At 55.2% G+C, this 16,942-nt stretch overlaps 8 protein-coding genes across 9 annotated transcripts; 5 read left to right on the top strand and 3 right to left on the bottom strand.

Moving 5' to 3' along the window:
• Positions 1–688: 688 nt before the first annotated feature.
• Positions 689–1,219, top strand: H257_01534 (hypothetical protein; the record flags this gene model as incomplete). Its single annotated transcript, XM_009824790.1, has 1 exon — positions 689–1,219. The coding sequence occupies one exon, from the start codon at positions 689–691 to the stop codon at positions 1,217–1,219; it is 531 nt and encodes a 176-aa protein (XP_009823092.1).
• A 1,461-nt stretch (positions 1,220–2,680) lies between these two features.
• H257_01533 lies at positions 2,681–7,550 on the top strand. 2 transcript variants are annotated; one of them, XM_009824788.1, is made up of 9 exons: positions 2,681–3,353; positions 3,394–3,858; positions 3,917–4,009; positions 4,075–4,720; positions 4,770–5,354; positions 5,407–5,602; positions 5,653–6,087; positions 6,158–6,490; positions 6,540–7,550. In XM_009824788.1, the coding sequence occupies exons 1-9, from the start codon at positions 2,927–2,929 to the stop codon at positions 7,464–7,466; spliced, it is 4,107 nt and encodes a 1,368-aa protein (XP_009823090.1). In that variant the 5' UTR covers positions 2,681–2,926; the 3' UTR covers positions 7,467–7,550. The 2 variants fall into 2 exon arrangements, with proteins under 2 accessions (XP_009823090.1, XP_009823091.1); XM_009824789.1 differs by having other exon boundaries at positions 6,158–7,550.
• A 54-nt stretch (positions 7,551–7,604) lies between these two features.
• H257_01532 (hypothetical protein) lies at positions 7,605–8,083 on the top strand (the record flags this gene model as incomplete). The annotated part of the gene is made up of 4 exons (XM_009824787.1): positions 7,605–7,739; positions 7,789–7,846; positions 7,898–7,959; positions 8,018–8,083. The coding sequence occupies 4 exons, from the start codon at positions 7,605–7,607 to the stop codon at positions 8,081–8,083; spliced, it is 321 nt and encodes a 106-aa protein (XP_009823089.1).
• Positions 8,084–8,101: 18 nt separating this feature from the next.
• Positions 8,102–8,888, bottom strand: H257_01531 (hypothetical protein; the record flags this gene model as incomplete). The annotated part of the gene is made up of 2 exons (XM_009824786.1): positions 8,752–8,888; positions 8,102–8,690 (listed from the first exon to the last, which is right to left on the bottom strand). Exons 1-2 carry the CDS (start codon positions 8,874–8,876, stop codon positions 8,102–8,104), a joined length of 714 nt encoding a protein of 237 aa, XP_009823088.1. The 5' UTR covers positions 8,877–8,888.
• A 477-nt stretch (positions 8,889–9,365) lies between these two features.
• Positions 9,366–11,624, top strand: H257_01530 (hypothetical protein). The gene is made up of 3 exons (XM_009824785.1): positions 9,366–10,618; positions 10,668–10,873; positions 10,930–11,624. Exons 1-3 carry the CDS (start codon positions 9,431–9,433, stop codon positions 11,534–11,536), a joined length of 2,001 nt encoding a protein of 666 aa, XP_009823087.1. The 5' UTR covers positions 9,366–9,430; the 3' UTR covers positions 11,537–11,624.
• A 15-nt stretch (positions 11,625–11,639) lies between these two features.
• Positions 11,640–13,367, bottom strand: H257_01529 (AGC/RSK/RSK-UNCLASSIFIED protein kinase). Its single transcript, XM_009824784.1, has 8 exons — positions 13,189–13,367; positions 13,066–13,134; positions 12,895–13,005; positions 12,697–12,835; positions 12,246–12,646; positions 12,101–12,202; positions 11,976–12,048; positions 11,640–11,918 (listed from the first exon to the last, which is right to left on the bottom strand). Exons 1-8 carry the CDS (start codon positions 13,354–13,356, stop codon positions 11,746–11,748), a joined length of 1,236 nt encoding a protein of 411 aa, XP_009823086.1. The 5' UTR covers positions 13,357–13,367; the 3' UTR covers positions 11,640–11,745.
• A 180-nt stretch (positions 13,368–13,547) lies between these two features.
• H257_01528 (uracil-DNA glycosylase) lies at positions 13,548–14,594 on the top strand. The gene is made up of 4 exons (XM_009824783.1): positions 13,548–13,802; positions 13,854–13,971; positions 14,018–14,308; positions 14,372–14,594. Exons 1-4 carry the CDS (start codon positions 13,552–13,554, stop codon positions 14,540–14,542), a joined length of 831 nt encoding a protein of 276 aa, XP_009823085.1. The 5' UTR covers positions 13,548–13,551; the 3' UTR covers positions 14,543–14,594.
• On the bottom strand, positions 14,551–16,879 carry H257_01527 (hypothetical protein). Its single transcript, XM_009824782.1, has 7 exons — positions 15,900–16,879; positions 15,779–15,855; positions 15,418–15,716; positions 15,205–15,365; positions 14,960–15,149; positions 14,794–14,901; positions 14,551–14,737 (listed from the first exon to the last, which is right to left on the bottom strand). Exons 1-7 carry the CDS (start codon positions 16,842–16,844, stop codon positions 14,583–14,585), a joined length of 1,935 nt encoding a protein of 644 aa, XP_009823084.1. The 5' UTR covers positions 16,845–16,879; the 3' UTR covers positions 14,551–14,582.
• Positions 16,880–16,942: the final 63 nt, after the last annotated feature.

The raw sequence follows: 16,942 nt of genomic DNA, 5'->3' as shown, positions 1-16,942 counted from the left end.
CCAGCAAAGCTCTCAACGAAATACTAGTGCAGCATAATAAGGAATGCCACGGTTTGCCTGAATTTACTTCTATACAGCTCTACCTTCCTCTACTAGCTCGCTCGCCGTTGATGAGCCGACCACTACCGAGTTTAGCCAGCGATGTACTTCGATTTCCAGTGCACACCTTTGAAATATTGGTAGCAAAAAATGACTTAGTGAGGTTCGAACTCACGCGTAATCTAACACTTGTCCTACGACGGTTACCTTGACCGCTCGGCTAAATACCAAGTGTATGTCAAGACGAAGCTCAAATGATATCATGGCGAACTTTTGAAATGGGTGCGGGTGTATTTTTATTGAAAAACTCAGCCAATCAAATCGAATGAGTTCAGTAATATCCTCACAACCAGCTTTCCCGTGGAGTGAGGATATTTTGGCTTGACTTGATTAAAGTAACGCCACTCTGTATCCGGACGGGCTGAGTGAGGAGTATCCTCACTATTAGACAGATTTCGAAAACGGTGCCGTGGATTTGCCGTGCCCTAACTTTTTACAGCACGGCAAGTCCACGGCAGTAGACTCATTAGACAGATTTCGGAGTGGATTGCCGTGCATTTGGCACCTGTTAAATTTCATGTGGCAAGCCGTGAAATTGTCCAAATTCACGGCAGCCTGTACTCTGTCTGTAAATCCCAACAGCCAGGGCATGTCCGAGGAAGGTAGCGAAGGAGTGGAGGTACACGAGAAGAAGTGGTGGACGGAGGAAGAAGACAAGATTCTACTGACCCAAATCAATAACACGAGGCCCTTTCTGCAACGGAAGGGCACGCGCAAAGCATGGGACACCATGGCCGCGACGCTAAAAGACGTGGACGGCTTCACTCGGCCAGGCATCGACGGTAAGAAGGCGCAGAACAGGTTCCTTCGCCTCGTTCGCCGGCACAAGTCCAACAACAATGAGGCGGCCCGGCTTTCAGGCGCCACAGAAGACGAGACCCCCAAGAGCCGCCTCCTCGATGACCTCGTGCCCCTCTACAACGACGCTGCGACGAAAAAGAGGGCGGCCACGCCACTGTCGGAGGCTGACGAAAAAGCCGCGAGTATCAAGTTCATTCGGGAGCAAGCCATGCTGCGCGGGAAGCGCAAATCGTTGGAGTCGAGTGACGGCTCCGACGTTGGAGGCCTCAGCAAGAAGAAATTGATTTTAGAAGCTCAAGACAAGGAAGTTGAGCTCTAGAAAGAAAGGCTTGCGTTCAAGAAGCTCAAGTTCGAGCGCGAGAAAGACCGGGCCGAAAGAGAGCTGGAGCGACAGGAGCGCCAGCAAATTCGAGATATCGAGAGCCGCCGTAACGATGAGATGATGCGAATCATTAGACATTTCATTGATAAGTCCTAAGATGTATATTCCATGTTATACTTTTACCAAATACTCCTTGAGAGCTGGTGGTTTTATGTTGAAGTAAACACTAGTTTGGTTTCCGCCGAAATAGCACGTCTGACAATTCGTAAAAAACATTGCCAGGCAAATTGTTTTTCCAACGCTCTGCAACAATATTTTTTGTTGCATCTTGTACGTCACAAATGCCCACTGCGACTTCATTTGACAGAAGCTCCACTCCACAGATTCGCGAACGCGACTCATTGATGCGTTGAATTCTTACATTCGCGGATCGTTCAATGGTCCCTTGTAGCCGCTGCACACCCACGGAAGTACACCATATGCAGGGTCACCATAGATAAGAGAATTGCCAAACGTTGCTGCATGATGATCCATGTAGTCCATCAACTTGCTTTCCCACAACAAAGTTGTGTCGTGGCGTGAGCCCTCAATCGGCCCCCAAAAGTGAACACACAAACCGTCGGGTGCTGTGATTGCTTGGAAGTTCAGGCAGTGACGACGTTTATGCCACTGTAGATGAGACGCTGGAGATCACCATACTGATGAGCGTCGGACGTCGTACGATTGCGTTTTTGAGAGATTCGGCATGTTTCCAGTTTCGAGCCAAGGGAATTGAAAATGCGGCAGAGCGATTCACGTGAGCGACCAAACGACGCCATCATGTCGTAGAAACGGCGAGGATACGTCATTCGATTGAGCAAAATACACAGAGCGTCAATGCCAAGGCAACGGTCTCCCATGGTGGTCAACAGAACATTGGGGACACCCAAAAGTTCACACAACTCCATGATCCCAGCCGAGTCGAAGCGGAACTTCAACACACAGTCAGCGTTCGTGAGTTTGGCCAAGTCAAACCGGCCCTCCGGAACAAGTGGTCGCTCAACAGCACACAAGAGGATGCGCAACAGACGCATGCGACGGCGAAAGGGGTATTTGCGTCGTTGGCGCATGAACTCGCCTAGTTCGACCACGGTCAACATTCGGAGGTTTCGAGATGGCTGCTGGATGTAATTGTTCGGATAATTACCGGATACAGCAGATACATTCGAAATCAATATTGTCGACAAAGACTTAACGTAACTAGTTAAACCGTATATCGGTCTGCTGAGCGGGTAAAAGGTGGAGGCCGTGGTACTGGATGGACCTGGCACTACCGTACGTGAGATGCGGGAAAATGTCGAAGTGTCAGTCGAGGTGCTTCGGTCCTAACGTGATGGGTTAAACCTATTGCCAATACTTACATTGCGTGGGGATACAACCGATTCGAGTGCAAACTTCCTTCGTGATGTAACTCCTGCACCTCGATATAAATAACCGACCACCGTTGATGGATGTCGGCGGCATGTCCCATCGCCCGATGAAGACGAAGGTCCAGGCATTGCAGCCAACCACCGCCGCAGTACCACGCAAGTCAACTCCCATTCAAGTACCCTAGACGCCAAGCAGCAAGCGGCAGTCGCTGTCCTCGCAAAAGCCGCCGGCCCCGTGTTCGCCAAGCCGTATAAAGGCGACCTTTTTGGCACTCGCACTAACAGCATCGACGGCATGCTCTACCTCTCGCGCATCACGGTTAAGGACCAGCTCAAGAACAACGTGCCCACGACCCTGCATGCCGCCCCCGTGAACACGGCACTCCCCAAGCATCTCGACAGTCCCGCCCAGGACATCAACGAGGTCGGGTACCGCACCAAGAAACGGCAGTGTGCCAAGACGTTCGAGCGCATGATCTACTCGCGCCTGTCACCGGCGTCATCCAGTGAATTTGGGGCACCCACTCCCAAGGACAAGGGCATGAAGTCGCTTCTCGACAACGGCATCGTACCGGCTCTCGTCTCCCTTGCGGCGGTCCCCGACACTCAAACGCAACTGCATTGTGCCAAAGCCTTCTACGGGCTCGCCCAAGTGCCTTGCACGCGCCGCCTCCTCGTGCTGAACAACATTGTCGGCACCATTTCGCTCCTCGTGCGTCATGGTGAGTTCCATCATCCTGGTCGTTCTGACCTTTGGTGTAGGCGACGCCATCCGCAGCAAGTTTAAGCAAGACCTGGCGGCGATAGTTGGGCACATCACCGAGGAGAGCTTCCTCGAAGACAAGCTGCTCCACGACGGCGTGGATCGGGTGCTCGTGAAGCTCTACCACGGCCACAACGCCGAGACGAAGCGGCTCGTCGCGCTCTCGTTCTTCAACCTGTCGCACAACTCGAGCCAGCTCAAGCACTTCATCGACGTGTTCACGCAGTGCATCACGAGTGTGTGCAAGACCATGAGCCCGGCGTCGCATCCGTCCAAGGCCACGCTCTTGCTCTTGCAGGCGCTGTTCAACCTCACCCAGACCCAGTCGTTCCACAACGCCCTCATGGCCGAGAACGTCCACCGGGTGCTGTCGCTGCCCCTCGCCCACTTTTGCAAGTGCCACCAGCACAAAATACGCCCCACCGAGTCGGTCGAAGACGACTCGATTGAGTTTGGCCTCAAGGGTACTACTACTCCAGTCATCTCCACCCCTATTTTGTGGGTATTTCCTTGTGATTCTAGGGCTGTTTATGCTCGCGGCCACCAAGAACGGCCGACAGCACATTGTACAGGATGGATTGATTCCAAACATCGTCGCATGCTTGGTGCTTGGAGGTAGCATAGGCACTTTCGAGAGGATAACACAATGCAGCATTAAGCGGTTCGTCCGTTCGTCGTAGGCGTTGTGGCCGACACTGTGTGCATCATCCTGTACCAGCTGTCGATGGACGAGACCTGTCGGGATGCGGTGGTTCATGACCTGGCGGCCGTCGTGGACAACATCGTCCACTGCTCGTCGTACGGGTACTTCACCGTGTCGTGGGTGCTTCGGCACTTGTGCGCCACCAAAGCCAACTTCCCCGCGCTTGTCGACGCCGGTGTCGTGCCCGTGCTCATGCAAATGTCTCGCGACTCGCACGACGAGGTCAAACTCAACGGCATCAGCTGCATGTGCTGTCTGCTGCAGTGCGACCTCCGTCTCAACAACGCCCTCACGTGCATGGAGCGCATCATTCTGGACCTGGTGCAGCTGCTCCAGTCCGACGTCGAGTCCATCGTGGTCTTTGCCATCACGGCGCTGTTCAACTTGGCGTGCAATGACACCCTCACCCCGTTCCTCTCGGCGCCGTCCACGGGCGTCGTGCTCTCCCTCAAGGACCTCCTCCATCGTCACCCCTCGGAGAAACTCACGACGGTCCTCCTCCCGCTGGTCTACCAGCTCGCCCCCACCACCCGAGCGCTCATGCTGCAGTCGGGTTTCTTTGACTTCGTCGCAGGCGCCATATCGACCACCACCGGACCCGCTCGCCACGCCGCATTGGACACGTTCGTCGCGTCAACGTCTTCTTCTCATTTAACCGTATGTGATGGGTAGGATGGTGCAGTTTACACTGGAAGCGGAGGCGTTCCCCCAAGGAACGGAGGACGTCCGGAGCCTCGTCAAGGCGCTGTACACCCTCAAAACCAACAACGACACGATCGCCCTCCGGTCCTGCGTCTCGCTCCTGGCGCACCTCACGACGTCCCCCAAGAACCGCGACCTGCTGCTCAAGACCGGCTGCGCTGTGTGCCTCGCGCGCATCTGCAACACCGCGGACGACTTCATCATGGCCAACTGCGCGTACATCCTGTTCTGCTTCACCGAGACCCTGGACGCCGTGGAGGTGATCGTGCGCGAGGAGGCCATCCCCGTGCTCATCCAGCTGAGCCGCGCCTCCAACGACACTGTCAAGGAGCTGTGCATTTTGAGCTTTTGCCGTATTTCTGCGCATGGTAACAACATGGAGACCAAGCTCGTCGAGCAAGGCGCGATCGCGGCGGCCATGATCATGGCGCTGGTCGCGACCAAAAGCGACCAGATCAAAACGTTGTGCGTGAAGATCATCTCCAACTGCCTCTCTCTCCAAGCCAAGCACTGCACGCGCACCATGATCGACCACGGCGTGTTCTGGGCCCTCAGGTACACATATGTCGGATTCACATCAACACATATTTGATATCGATACGGTTAGCTCGCTGTCGACTCTGCCGTTTGCCGACACTAAGCACGCGTGTGCCACATGCTTCTGTAACCTGTCGGCGGCGTACCCGCTCAAGATGGTCGAGGCGGGGGTCCCCCGGGCACTCGTGCAGGTCGTCGAAACGGGCGACGGCCCAACCATCGTCATTGCGCTCGAGGCGATTGCCAACCTCCTCCACAACGACAAGGTATGTCCATGCCTACCTGTTCCATTTCCATGTGTTAGGATGTCTGTTAGGCGTGTGGCATTCTCGTGAACGAAGGCATCGTCAAGATCTTGCGGCGACTGGTCGAAGACACGAACGAAACGGTGTCTCATGCCGCGGCCATGGTGCTTCTCAAAACGTCCCGCGCCGACGACAGGTGCCGCGTGGAAAGTCTCCGGAGCGGCCTCGTGCCGTGGATGCGCTCCGTGCTGCACAACGACGTGCTGGCAACCCAGAGCCTCATCACGCTCTGCGATTGCACGGCCAACGCCGCCGCCCAAGGCCACGTCCATCCGCTGCATGTGATCGACATTCTCCGCGCGGCGGTCCCTTCGTCTCATCCACACCGCATGAGCTTATGCCTGCAAGCACTGTACAACATGACGTGCCAGCCCTCCAAACTGCTCGAGCTCGTGCACGCCGGCGCGCACTTGTTCTTGCAACAAGGGGTGCACACCGACGACACGGTACGACAGCCGTCCTCCTACTCGATACAAGAACCATCCCCCCCCACACATAAACACTTCGTTCTCGTAGACTTTGAGTGTCATGTCACTGTACAACTTGACGTGTGTGCTGGACGAAGGCGCGCTGTCGGCGCTCGTGGCCAGTGGACTCACGCGGCTACTTCATGACACATACCTCCTCGATATCGAAAAGCCGTGGTGCGTGCTGTCCATCTGCAACCTGGCGCTGGGAAAAGTGAACTCGTCGCGTATTGTCATGGAGAACGGTGGGGTCGTCCTCGTCGACTTTGTTCAGTCCACCGCGTTCACGAACGACTCGTCGGGGCTCTTGAAGCCACCGATGATTGCCCACACCGTCTCGGCCGCGTTTCGCAAGCTAATCAACCCCCCTGGGAACCAAAAGGTGGGCGTTTCTATTTCGACTTAACTGACGCCGACGACCCATAAATTAGGCCATGGTGGAGCTGGGGGTCGTGCGCTCGTTCGTGCGACTTCTGAACGACCCCGCGGCCGCGTACGCCGTCCGCATCAACTGCTTGGAATCCCTTGCCATCCTCACGCGCAACAAAGACCACATATGGCGCAGCCTCGCCGACGGATTGCTTCTGTGTATCCTCGACATTGTCGACCGCAACGAAGCGGAGCCTGACGCGGCCGTGGGGGCCCATTGCTTCACGGTGCTCTCGAATCTCTGCGCCGTGGACTTCGACGCCGCCGCGTCGCCCGCGCATCACAACGTCCGCACCCATGCCAATGTGATCGCGTACTTGACGCAGCTGTCCGAGTACAGCACTGCGAAACAAAATTCCTCCGTCATGGATGTTGTGGTACCGAGCCGAGAGCGACCGCAGGTGCAAACCAAGTTCCTCGCGGCGCTTCCGCCCTGTATCGCCGGCCACAGCGCACATGTGTCCCCGACATACTCGGTGCCATGGGAAAAGTGTTTTGCAGACAATAGACCCAGCCTCCCGCCGCCCATTGGAAGTGTGTGGTCGCCTGTGAACATCGCCGTCTTTACCAAGAACCTGCCTGACTCGTTCAAGCTGCCACGATACGAGATTCTCGAAAAGGTGCCGCTGATTCGGGATTATGGTGATACGAGCGAAGCCGCGCACAAGTATGTCGTTGGCATCAAGGGACTGGTGAGACTGCAAGTACACGCGCACAGCCAGGCCATGCTCGGTCTCCGGCGGAAGAAATTTGCAGCGACGAACCATATTGAGGATCTGAAGGATGCGATGGAGGTATCTGTAGCTCGTCCGTTGAGTGGCAATACGCGCAAGGAGGTGGTCACATCCAAGCAGGCGGTGCTGATGAACCCCTTGAATCGGTTAAGGGACAAGCGGTCGTCGTCGCTTAAGTATTTAGTCCAAAATTGAAAGATCGGGTCATGATAAACCAATAGCCAATCATCTTGCGCTAATTGAGGCACCTTCGATTTGATTGGTTGATGATTGCACCAAACTGCCTACTGAACACTCTTTCGACGCTGACAAGTCGCAGGCAGGCAGGCAGGCATGAGCATTCCCCACACTCCATTGAACAGTCCTATGCGCAAAAGCAAGAGCATGAACGACATGACCACTAGTCGGATGCTGTGGCCTTCAGCGGACGAGTCCTTCTTCACGCGATGCCTCCCTTCCCTGCCCATGGTACGCCATGCATGGATGGAATCACCAGCCCGCTTCACCATGCATGTAGATTCGGACGCCAGCCACGTACACCCCCACACACAACACCGATCCTCCTCCACAACAAGGTACTAACTGCGTCTCGTGTGGCACCAGCTAATGACTTTCGATGATGGCAGTGATCACGAGCGAACCGCTGCACAGTCTCCTGCGACTCTTCTACCGCACAGCCGACGCAAAGGTCTGTACCTGCAACCAGAAGGTTGACATGCATCTCTCATCGATATCATGTACGGCAGTTGAAGCGCGACCTCACAGACCAAGTGCCCGTCGACCGACCAAACAAGGTCCCGCGCACGGCCTAGCGCGGAACTATATTATTCCTAACCATTGCTTAAAAACTCGTCTAATTCTGCGTCGGGGTGACTCAGCTGGTCGGTCCAATGCAGAAACGAGTTCAACTCGTCTTCGTCCAGGGAATCTTCGTCCACCTCTGGCTGTGCGGAGGTTGATAGGGTCGTCTCAATCGTCGGTAAGTGCACCGGCGGTGGGCGGACGGATGCTGCGGGAGGTCCCAGTGGAATCGCATGGGATGCTGCCACGGGGAGTGTCACTGGCGGCAGTCGGGTCTCTTCTCGACGGGAGGTGGTTGCGTTGGGGGGGGGTTCGACAGGGACCGACGCAGGCGCAGTCCATCGCTGCTTTCTTCTTGCAACCTCATCGATGCTTGTGATCACGGGGGCCTTTGGTTTCTTCTTCGTAGGTGCTTTATGAGGTTGTTTCTTTGTAGGTGCTACGACAACATCGCCTGGCTCGTGGTTGGGCAGGTCTTGGTTGCTCGGGATGGAGCGACCTGTGAGGAGCGACCTCCTGCTCTTCCGATGTGTAGCGGGTGGAGTGGCTTCTTTGCTTCGGTTCGCTAAGAGCATCGCAGGGAGCTTGGACAGAATTGGCTCCATCATTTGGCGGATGCTACAATCCGTGGCAACACCCATGAGGACGACAACTGCAATTATACATCATTCTAACGCACCATTCCTCGTCGCCTTGTCCGATGATGGTGGACTTCAGATGGTCTTCCCATTCCTTCCGCAGCTTCTGGACAGCTGCATCTTGGATCTTGGCGAGCTTGTACTCTTGCCACGGACCGATGTACATCGCACGTGGCAGGGAGTACTGATTCGGTTTCTTTCAGTTACAGTCCAGTGATTAGTATTACTAGAACGGTTCTACTAGTAGTAGTGAAATTAAACGCCTACGTTTAATATTCAGAACGCTTGGATTTAAAGCTTCAATACACCCACTCCACTGGCCATTTTTTTTAGGTATTACTGGTATTTGACAGCGCCTTTGACAGACCCAATAGTGATACTACCGGTACCGCCAGACAAAATGCTCATTATATTGAGACCGAGTATACAGAAACTTCCTGCAACAATGCTTTAAAGGCTGCGATGGCAGTGCATTTGTACGGTTGTACTGGTCCAGCGACATACATATGTAGAATCTCAATGATGGATAAACGCGTTAAACGATGTAGTAATCTCCACCGAGGGTTTTCATTGGCTGGATTGATTAATACTAATTCCTGAGGACGTATACAATAAGCAAGGTGCGTTTAATATGATTTGATTTAAACAGTTTGTAGAACTAACTGCATACTGCAGGACATTCATTTTCTGCCCGCCAGACGGAGATCACACGCCTCCGCCATGACGCCGTCCACTGCCATCCTGCGAGGGCTACAGAAGGGCGAAAATCCCAACGCCAACTTCTTCTTCTACGCCTCCATCCTCATCATGTTCGTGTCATGTGGGCTCTACAACTTCTTCTTCAAGCGACGGCTGGAAGCCCAATTGCTCGCGCAACATCAAGCAAGTCAGGAACAGGTGTACCGACAGGACGTGATTGCAAGCGACCAAGGCATGGAGAATCTCTGGGCGTGCGACGTGTGCGACTTTAAGAACTACGACGGACACAAGACGTGCATCCTCTGCGGTACGGAGCGCGACTTCACGTTGTACGGGAAGGCGTCGTCCAAACGAAGTTCTGGGAACGACGACGGCGCCAAGACGGCTATGCCGTCGTCGCTGTCCCCGACCAACTTTGTGCTCATGAACGACTCGACGCCCCGCACGATCAAGAAGAATCGAAACTTTGCAAAACTCCGTCTGAACAACTTGAACATTCGACAGAAAGGCGCGCGGCGGCGCCACGACTGGGTACGCAACGTGGACGAGGCGAGCGGGGACATTGTGTGGGGTCGGAACCGCGACGTGTTGGACCACAAGGTTCTGAAGCGCATCGTGGCCAAGGACACGCGAGGGCATCCCCATCTTCCGAACGACGACGGGGACTTTGACCTGCCCATGCTGCGGGACTCGGTGTCGAGCGTGAGTTCCGCGGGCAGCGTCGCGAGTGTGGGGTACGTGAGCAAGTTGGTGCTGACCCCCAAGCACCCCGAAGGGCGCATGTCGTTCGAGACGGCGGAGGGGCAGACGGCGTTCCAGACGGTGAACCCGACGGTGTTTTCGTCGGCGGACCTCAAGGACGTGTCCCAGCTCACGTTCCAGCAAAAGCACGCGTGGTTCGTCCAGTACACGTCGACGATGGAGGTGCCGTGGGAGTACGGCCACATGCTGCTCGAGATCGACCGCAGCAACTTGCTGCACAACTCGTGCGAGCAGCTGCTGTGGGCGTCGCACGACCAGCTGCACCAGTCTTTGCGCATCAAGTTTCTCAACGAGCCAGGCGTCGACGCCGGCGGGCTCGAGCGCGAATGGTTCACGCTCATGACGGAGGAGATCTTTGACGAGCGCACGGGGCTCTTCCACGCGGGCATGGACAACGCGTATATGATTCGCCCCACGTCCAGCGACGCGTCGGAGGACCACCTCATGGTATGCTCCATGTATGTATGATATAAAGTAATCGGAAACAACTTGGCAGTACTTTCAAGCGATCGGGCGGTTTGTGGGCCGGGGGCTGTTTGAAGGGATGCTGCTGGACGCGCACCTGGCGCTGCCTCTGTACAAGCACATCTTGGGGACGCCCATCACGTTCTCCGACTTGGAGTTTGTCGACGTGGAGCTGTACAACAACCTGCGGTGGCTCAAGCAAAACAAGGGCGTCGAGTCACTCTGCCTGGACTTTAGGTTCGAATCTATACACTGATAGATGGGATTGCTTTGACGATGTCATTGGGGTCTAGTGTGAACGTGGCGCAGGTGGACAAGGAGCCGCTCACGATCGACCTGTGCCCGAACGGCCGACACATTGCCGTCACGGACGACAACAAGGACGAGTACGTGTACCTGCGCTTCAAGTGGATCATGCTCACGAGCATCTCGCCGCAACTGGCGTCGCTGATCAAGGGCATCTACAGCGTCATTCCCCTCGAGATGCTGTCTGTGTTTGACCACCAAGAGCTGGAGCTGCTCATGTGCGGCATCCCTGACGTGAACGTGGACGACTGGAAGGCGCACACGACGTACATTGGCAACGACTGCGACCCCCAAGTGATCGAGTGGTTCTGGGACGTTGTCACAGACTTTACCACCGAGCAGCGCGCGCGGCTGCTGCAGTTCACGACCGGGTCGGCCCGAGTGCCGGTGCAGGGCTTCAAGACGCTCACCATGAACGACGGCCGCATCTGCCTCTTTGCGATCCAGGGCATCCGCAAGGAAGAGTGCTTGTACCCGCGGGCCCACACGTGCTTTAACCGCCTCGACCTGCCCATGTACTCGTCGAAAAAGGACCTGGAAACGGCGCTCACGATGGTCATCAAAATGGAAGTCACGGGGTTCACGATTGAGTAAAAACAACGAATCCATTTAGTTTGTACACTGTAATAAGTTACCCAAAGAGGAAACTATGGACACCTTTGCAGCGTGCAGTACGCCTATATACAGTACGTAGTACGACGGAGTCGTGCTGTTGGCCTCATCCAAACTACTGATGCCTGAAGTATTACAGTATCAAAATGACCCTACAAAGCCATCAAGAGGTGACGGTAATGTTGTGCTATTCACGAGATAAAGTCGCCAGTAGTTCGTCGCCACGTAAAGTTGAACGCGTCGAAGCGCTGGTCGTCGGGGGCAACGAGGTCGCAAGCGCAGGGGGGGTCTTCCAGCTGGTCTTTGAGTGCTGGCGCGAGGGGCTGGGCCTTGGGGATGAGGGGCGGGGTCTGGTCTTGAATGCCTACATAATTAGTCATGTTAGCCCCTCGTCCGTTGTTAAACAACTATAACTGCGTACGATTCCAATCGATCGACTGGAAAAATGGATGGGCTTTGATCGCGCCGTTGGATTTCAATCGCGTGCGCACGTTCTAACACGATGGACTCACATGGAGAAAAAAGATAAGGACATAGTAATTGTACTTTGTCTAGCAGGAGAAACAACAAGTCGCGGCACGCGGGGGACACGGTGGGGGTGTACGGCAACACAAGATCGTCATGCAGGATGTTTTGCCTCGTATCCTCCTATACATTGCATGACTCATGGGTGTTGGACTGTAGATCGTACGTCGTTGTCGCCTTGGAACGGGGTTTTGGCAAAGAGCATCTGATACAAGAGGACGCCGAACGCCCACCAGTCGCTGGCAGGCACAACGACGTGGGAGGGGGACGCGAGGGCCTCGGGCGCGGCGTACTCCACGGTGGCGAGGGATTTGCGCTGGGGAGCGCTGCTGGGGAACGAGTGGAAGGAGATGGGCATGATCGTGTCCAATGGCGACACGTGGTTGTGGTTATTCCAGCAACCGTTGAGGCACCTCGCGAGGCAGTCCCATGGACGCCGTCGACGCCGCCGCCCGGGGGGCGATGCGGTGGCCCCGCGCTCCATCGGATTGACCATCGAACTCGAGTCAAAGTCGCATAGAACGATGTGGCCATTGGATCGCAGTAGAATGTTCTTGGGCTTGAGATCTACTAGTATATTAGTGCGGTTGAGAGGAGGTGAATAGGGAACTCCCAACCGTCGTACAGCACGCCCATCATGTGCAAGTACTCGAGCACCACAAGCACTTCTGCAGCGTAAAACCGAGCCACGTGTTCGGGCAGGAAGCCGTGCGTTTGTGCCCGAATCGTTTGATGCAAATGCCCGCCTTCGCAATGCTAGGCCAATATTGGGCTGACAAGAATTCCATGGCTGTGACGGATGTGTATTGTTGTACCTGCAAAACCATGTACAAAAACCTCTTGGTCTGAAACGCGTAGTACAGCTTGACAATGAACGGATGGTCTGCAATAGCCAGCACCTCTCGCTCTGTCATCGTTCGATGGACCTACTCCCTTTCGACATGACGACACTTCCGACAGTAACAGGATATCTATACCAGCCGTACCCGATCGTGCCGGACAGAGTCCGACTTGCTAATTACCTTCATGGCAAAGTGTCCTGTTAAGGCCAGTCCCTACGCCGATGCAACGTCGGCTCGGATGGTTCGAGGAAATCACATGGCTCTTACCTTTGCCTTCACAAGGTAGACGCGCCCATGTGTGCCCAAACCCAAGAGCCGAATCTTCACAAAGTTGTGCAGACCCACTTCAGGAGTTGAGTTGAGCTTGGTGGATGTTGTCGAGGCCAGCATTTCTCCTACCAGCTTGGCGGAAACCAGGTTCCTGTCTACTTGCATGCATTGTAGCCGCCAAGCGGTTACACCCGTTTCACATCCGTGTTCAAGGTGTTTCAAACGTTTCCAATGCATTTTAAACTATTTTGAAATGTTGCAACGCGCGACAGAAAACCGGTTTCATATTGGCGCGACAACATTTATCCGGATGACCGCCTTATTTCCCGCGTCCTGCGGAATCACATTTTGATTTGCAACATGAGCGACATCCGCAGCTTCTTCTCTAAGGACCGACCGGCCAAGCGCCGCGCTGCGAGCGACATCGAAGCGCCAACAAAGAAAGCAAAAGCGAGCTCATCGCCCCCAGTCGACCCAGTGTCATCGCCGGAGTCGTCGTCGACGACGCTGTCGGCGCTGGTCACAGAGCCAACGTGGAACGACCTGCTTGCTCCAGAGTTCAAGAAAGCGTACTTCAAGCAGTTGGAAGCTTTCCTCGACCGAGAACAAAAGTACGTGCAGACCAAGCCCGTCCCTATGCTCAGTATGACACGTTCGTGTAGAAAGAAAGCAGCCATCTTTCCGCCGAGGCATGAGATCTTTGCAGCCCTCAACTTGTGCCCCTTTGATTCCATCAACGTCGTGATCATAGGGCAGGATCCCTACCACGGCCCTGGCCAGGTACCTCGATGGCCACGATTAGTATGTACTTAACACACATCCGTAGGCCCATGGATTGTGTTTTTCTGTGGCGCGAGGGGTGCCGCCGCCTCCAAGCCTCAAAAACATCTACAAGGAAGCCAACAAAGACGTGGGCATCCCTGTGCCCACGCATGGGAGCTTACTGTCATGGTGCCGCCAAGGCGTGCTCATGCTCAACGCCGTGCTCACCGTGAGGGCGACCGAAGCCAATTCGCACAAGAAGCAAGGCTGGGAGACGTTCACGGACGCCGTCATTCGCCTCGTAAACGACCAGGCCGATCACGTTGTGTTTTTGCTGTGGGGCAAACCTGCCCAGGTAATATATATATATATATTATATATATCCTTTTCTACTCTGTACAGTCAACTTATGGCGTAGGAAAAAGGCGCGCTCATCTCGCGCACCAAGCACTGCGTTCTCACCAGCTCCCATCCGTCGCCCCTGGGAGCCACCAAGACGGCGGAGCCGTTCATTGGCTCCAAGTGTTTTTCCAAGGCCAATGCGTACCTGGCTTCCCACAACAAGCCCGAGATCGACTGGACATTGTAATATATATATACTACTACTACTAGTATATATTAAGAGTATATTATACCCCTCCAACGACAATGCGTTCGGGGACCACGTCTTGCCGATCCCACGGACACTGGACGGCCGCAGAGTCGGCGATGGCGGTGGAGGAGGGGCGGTGGGCCAACTTGGCCCAGCACTTGTCACAGACGCTGTGGAGGCACGGCTGCAGCACTAGACAGGGGGTCACACATCCACACTCGAATAAATACGATAGAACCACGGCGTACCCACGGTACACGACGCGCCAAAGCATAAATTACACAAGTCCATGTTGTCATCGTCGTCAGTTGTAGCTGTTGGGGTGCGCCGCCTCGCACTGGGAGACGATGGGTCAGCTACGCGAGTACGTACCCGTCAGAGTAGATTCTCAAAAGTCGGGAGGTAAGACTGTACCAGGGATACTCGTGGTGGTGGACACCCGTTTTCGCTTCTTCTTGTTGTTGGCGTCATGGTTTTCCTTTAGTTCGTCCAGCGGGGCCGGCACCATGCTCCGTCGCCGCGACGAAGCCGGTTGTTTCGATGGCTTGGTCTTGGCGGCCTTGGCGGCACTGGTGAGCACGTCCATGCTCTGTCCGTACGCCGCCTACATCAACACCGCCATCAACATCTCACGGGCATATGCCAAATGAGTACAATACGCGAATCAGGTCCACTTGTGCAAAGTGCAGTTGGGTCAGCCGGGCAAACTCGTTCCAAAGGTCAGCTTGAGACTGCTGCATCTCGACCATCCGAGCCTCTCGTTCCCGCTCCGCTTCAAGTCTGGCCTCGCCAGTGAGGGCTGCGGGCACCGGGGGCAACTCTGCATACTGTCATCAGTCCTATTCAATGCAGCCAGTCTATGCTGTTGGTACCAAATTGACGGGCGGGGCGAAAGGACGCATCGAGGATGACACTCTGTCGCAGGGTGGTTGCCGTTGGACGACGCAGCAAGATCGTCGACGATGGCGGCGCCATGATGTGCTGCCGGTACCGCCTTTCATACGCTTTGACCGGCAAGGGCTCGTTCGAGGCAGTGTCGTGATACACCAAGTCGTCGTCTTCGTTCTTGGAGCACCGGACGCGCATGAGATCATCGAGGCGGTCGTCGTTGAGTTTCCACGCTCGTTTCATTCGGGTCATGATGTGGGTTAGCGTCGATACTTGGGCTTGCCTATCGCATTGTGCATGTATAGATAGCCTCCTATTGACAGAATGGGGGGGGGGTGTAGCTACCGGTAGACCTTGTCGTCCAAAAAGGACGGCGACGTCTTGGAGGTGGGGCCGATGGGGTACTTGTACACTTGGTGAATCTGTGCACGTGAACATGAGTACGAAATAGGGCGATTGTACGTACATGGACTGCCAATGCGATCGCTTGGTCCGACGTTGCGTCCATCGACAAGTACGTTCGGATCAGCGTGTTTCGCTGGGTTGTATCGACACCCACGGACTTGGTGCGCACTGGACTTGGCAGTGGGATGTTGGGCCCAGTGGTGGTGGCTGGAGAAGTTGTGAAGCCACGACTGCCGGCTTCGGTAGTAGGGGAGATTGGCTGCGGATGTTGCAGTGGAGCATCTAGCAAGGCCACGTCGGGGTGGTTTACTGCATGGGCGACGGTGCTAACGGTAGCCAGTGGTGGCGCCGCCTTTAAGGCGAGGAGCGCCTCCTTCAAGAGATTCCACAAGTCGTCGCGCTTGGAGGTCTTATAATACGGCCCAGGCATGAACGAGAATTCAAACGTGATGTCCAGCACGGCCATGGAGATGGACAGTGCCAGCATTACGTTCTGAACTTTTGTGGGCAGGACGTCGTGGATGTGTTCGAGGCCGATGCGAAGGCTGAAGCGATCCGAGCCATACACCTGGCCAGACGACGTCTGCATCGTGTCGGAGTGCCGCATGGGGCGCCAAACAAGCTCGTTGCCATTGAGATACAAGTCCCCCAACGCATGCGTCCGTGAATTTGAGTCCATGCACACTCTAATCGACGACGACTCGGCCGTTGTCGATGGGGGCGGAAAGTTGAACGTCAAGAGCTTGCCATTCTGCTTGATCTTTAAGCCAATATGCCGCCCATGGAACAGAGATTCATTGGACGTCATGTCGTCTTCGGGGACAAAGAAGCCGTTATCAAGCAAATGCGTGCCAACTAGGATGGCCGATTGCGACGACACGTCGGCGCTTCCAGGGGTGGATTCTCCAGCATCCTCAGTTCCATGGGGATGCTCGCTGCATGCGGTAGCAGGATGGGAGAAGATCTCGTCGTACGAACCGAAGCTATAGCAGTCGTCGTCTTCCATGATGGTTTCTTCGTGCAAACACACAAGGCGGGCGCCAATACTGGTCGAGTATACGGATAAAGGATTTGAACTTCTGAATTATCCGGATGAACGGAGCC

This window comes from Aphanomyces astaci, assembly GCF_000520075.1.
Source record: "Aphanomyces astaci strain APO3 unplaced genomic scaffold supercont1.2, whole genome shotgun sequence".
Taxonomy (NCBI): domain Eukaryota; phylum Oomycota; class Saprolegniomycetes; order Saprolegniales; family Verrucalvaceae; genus Aphanomyces; species Aphanomyces astaci.
This window is presented reverse-complemented; position numbering and strand designations above follow the sequence as displayed.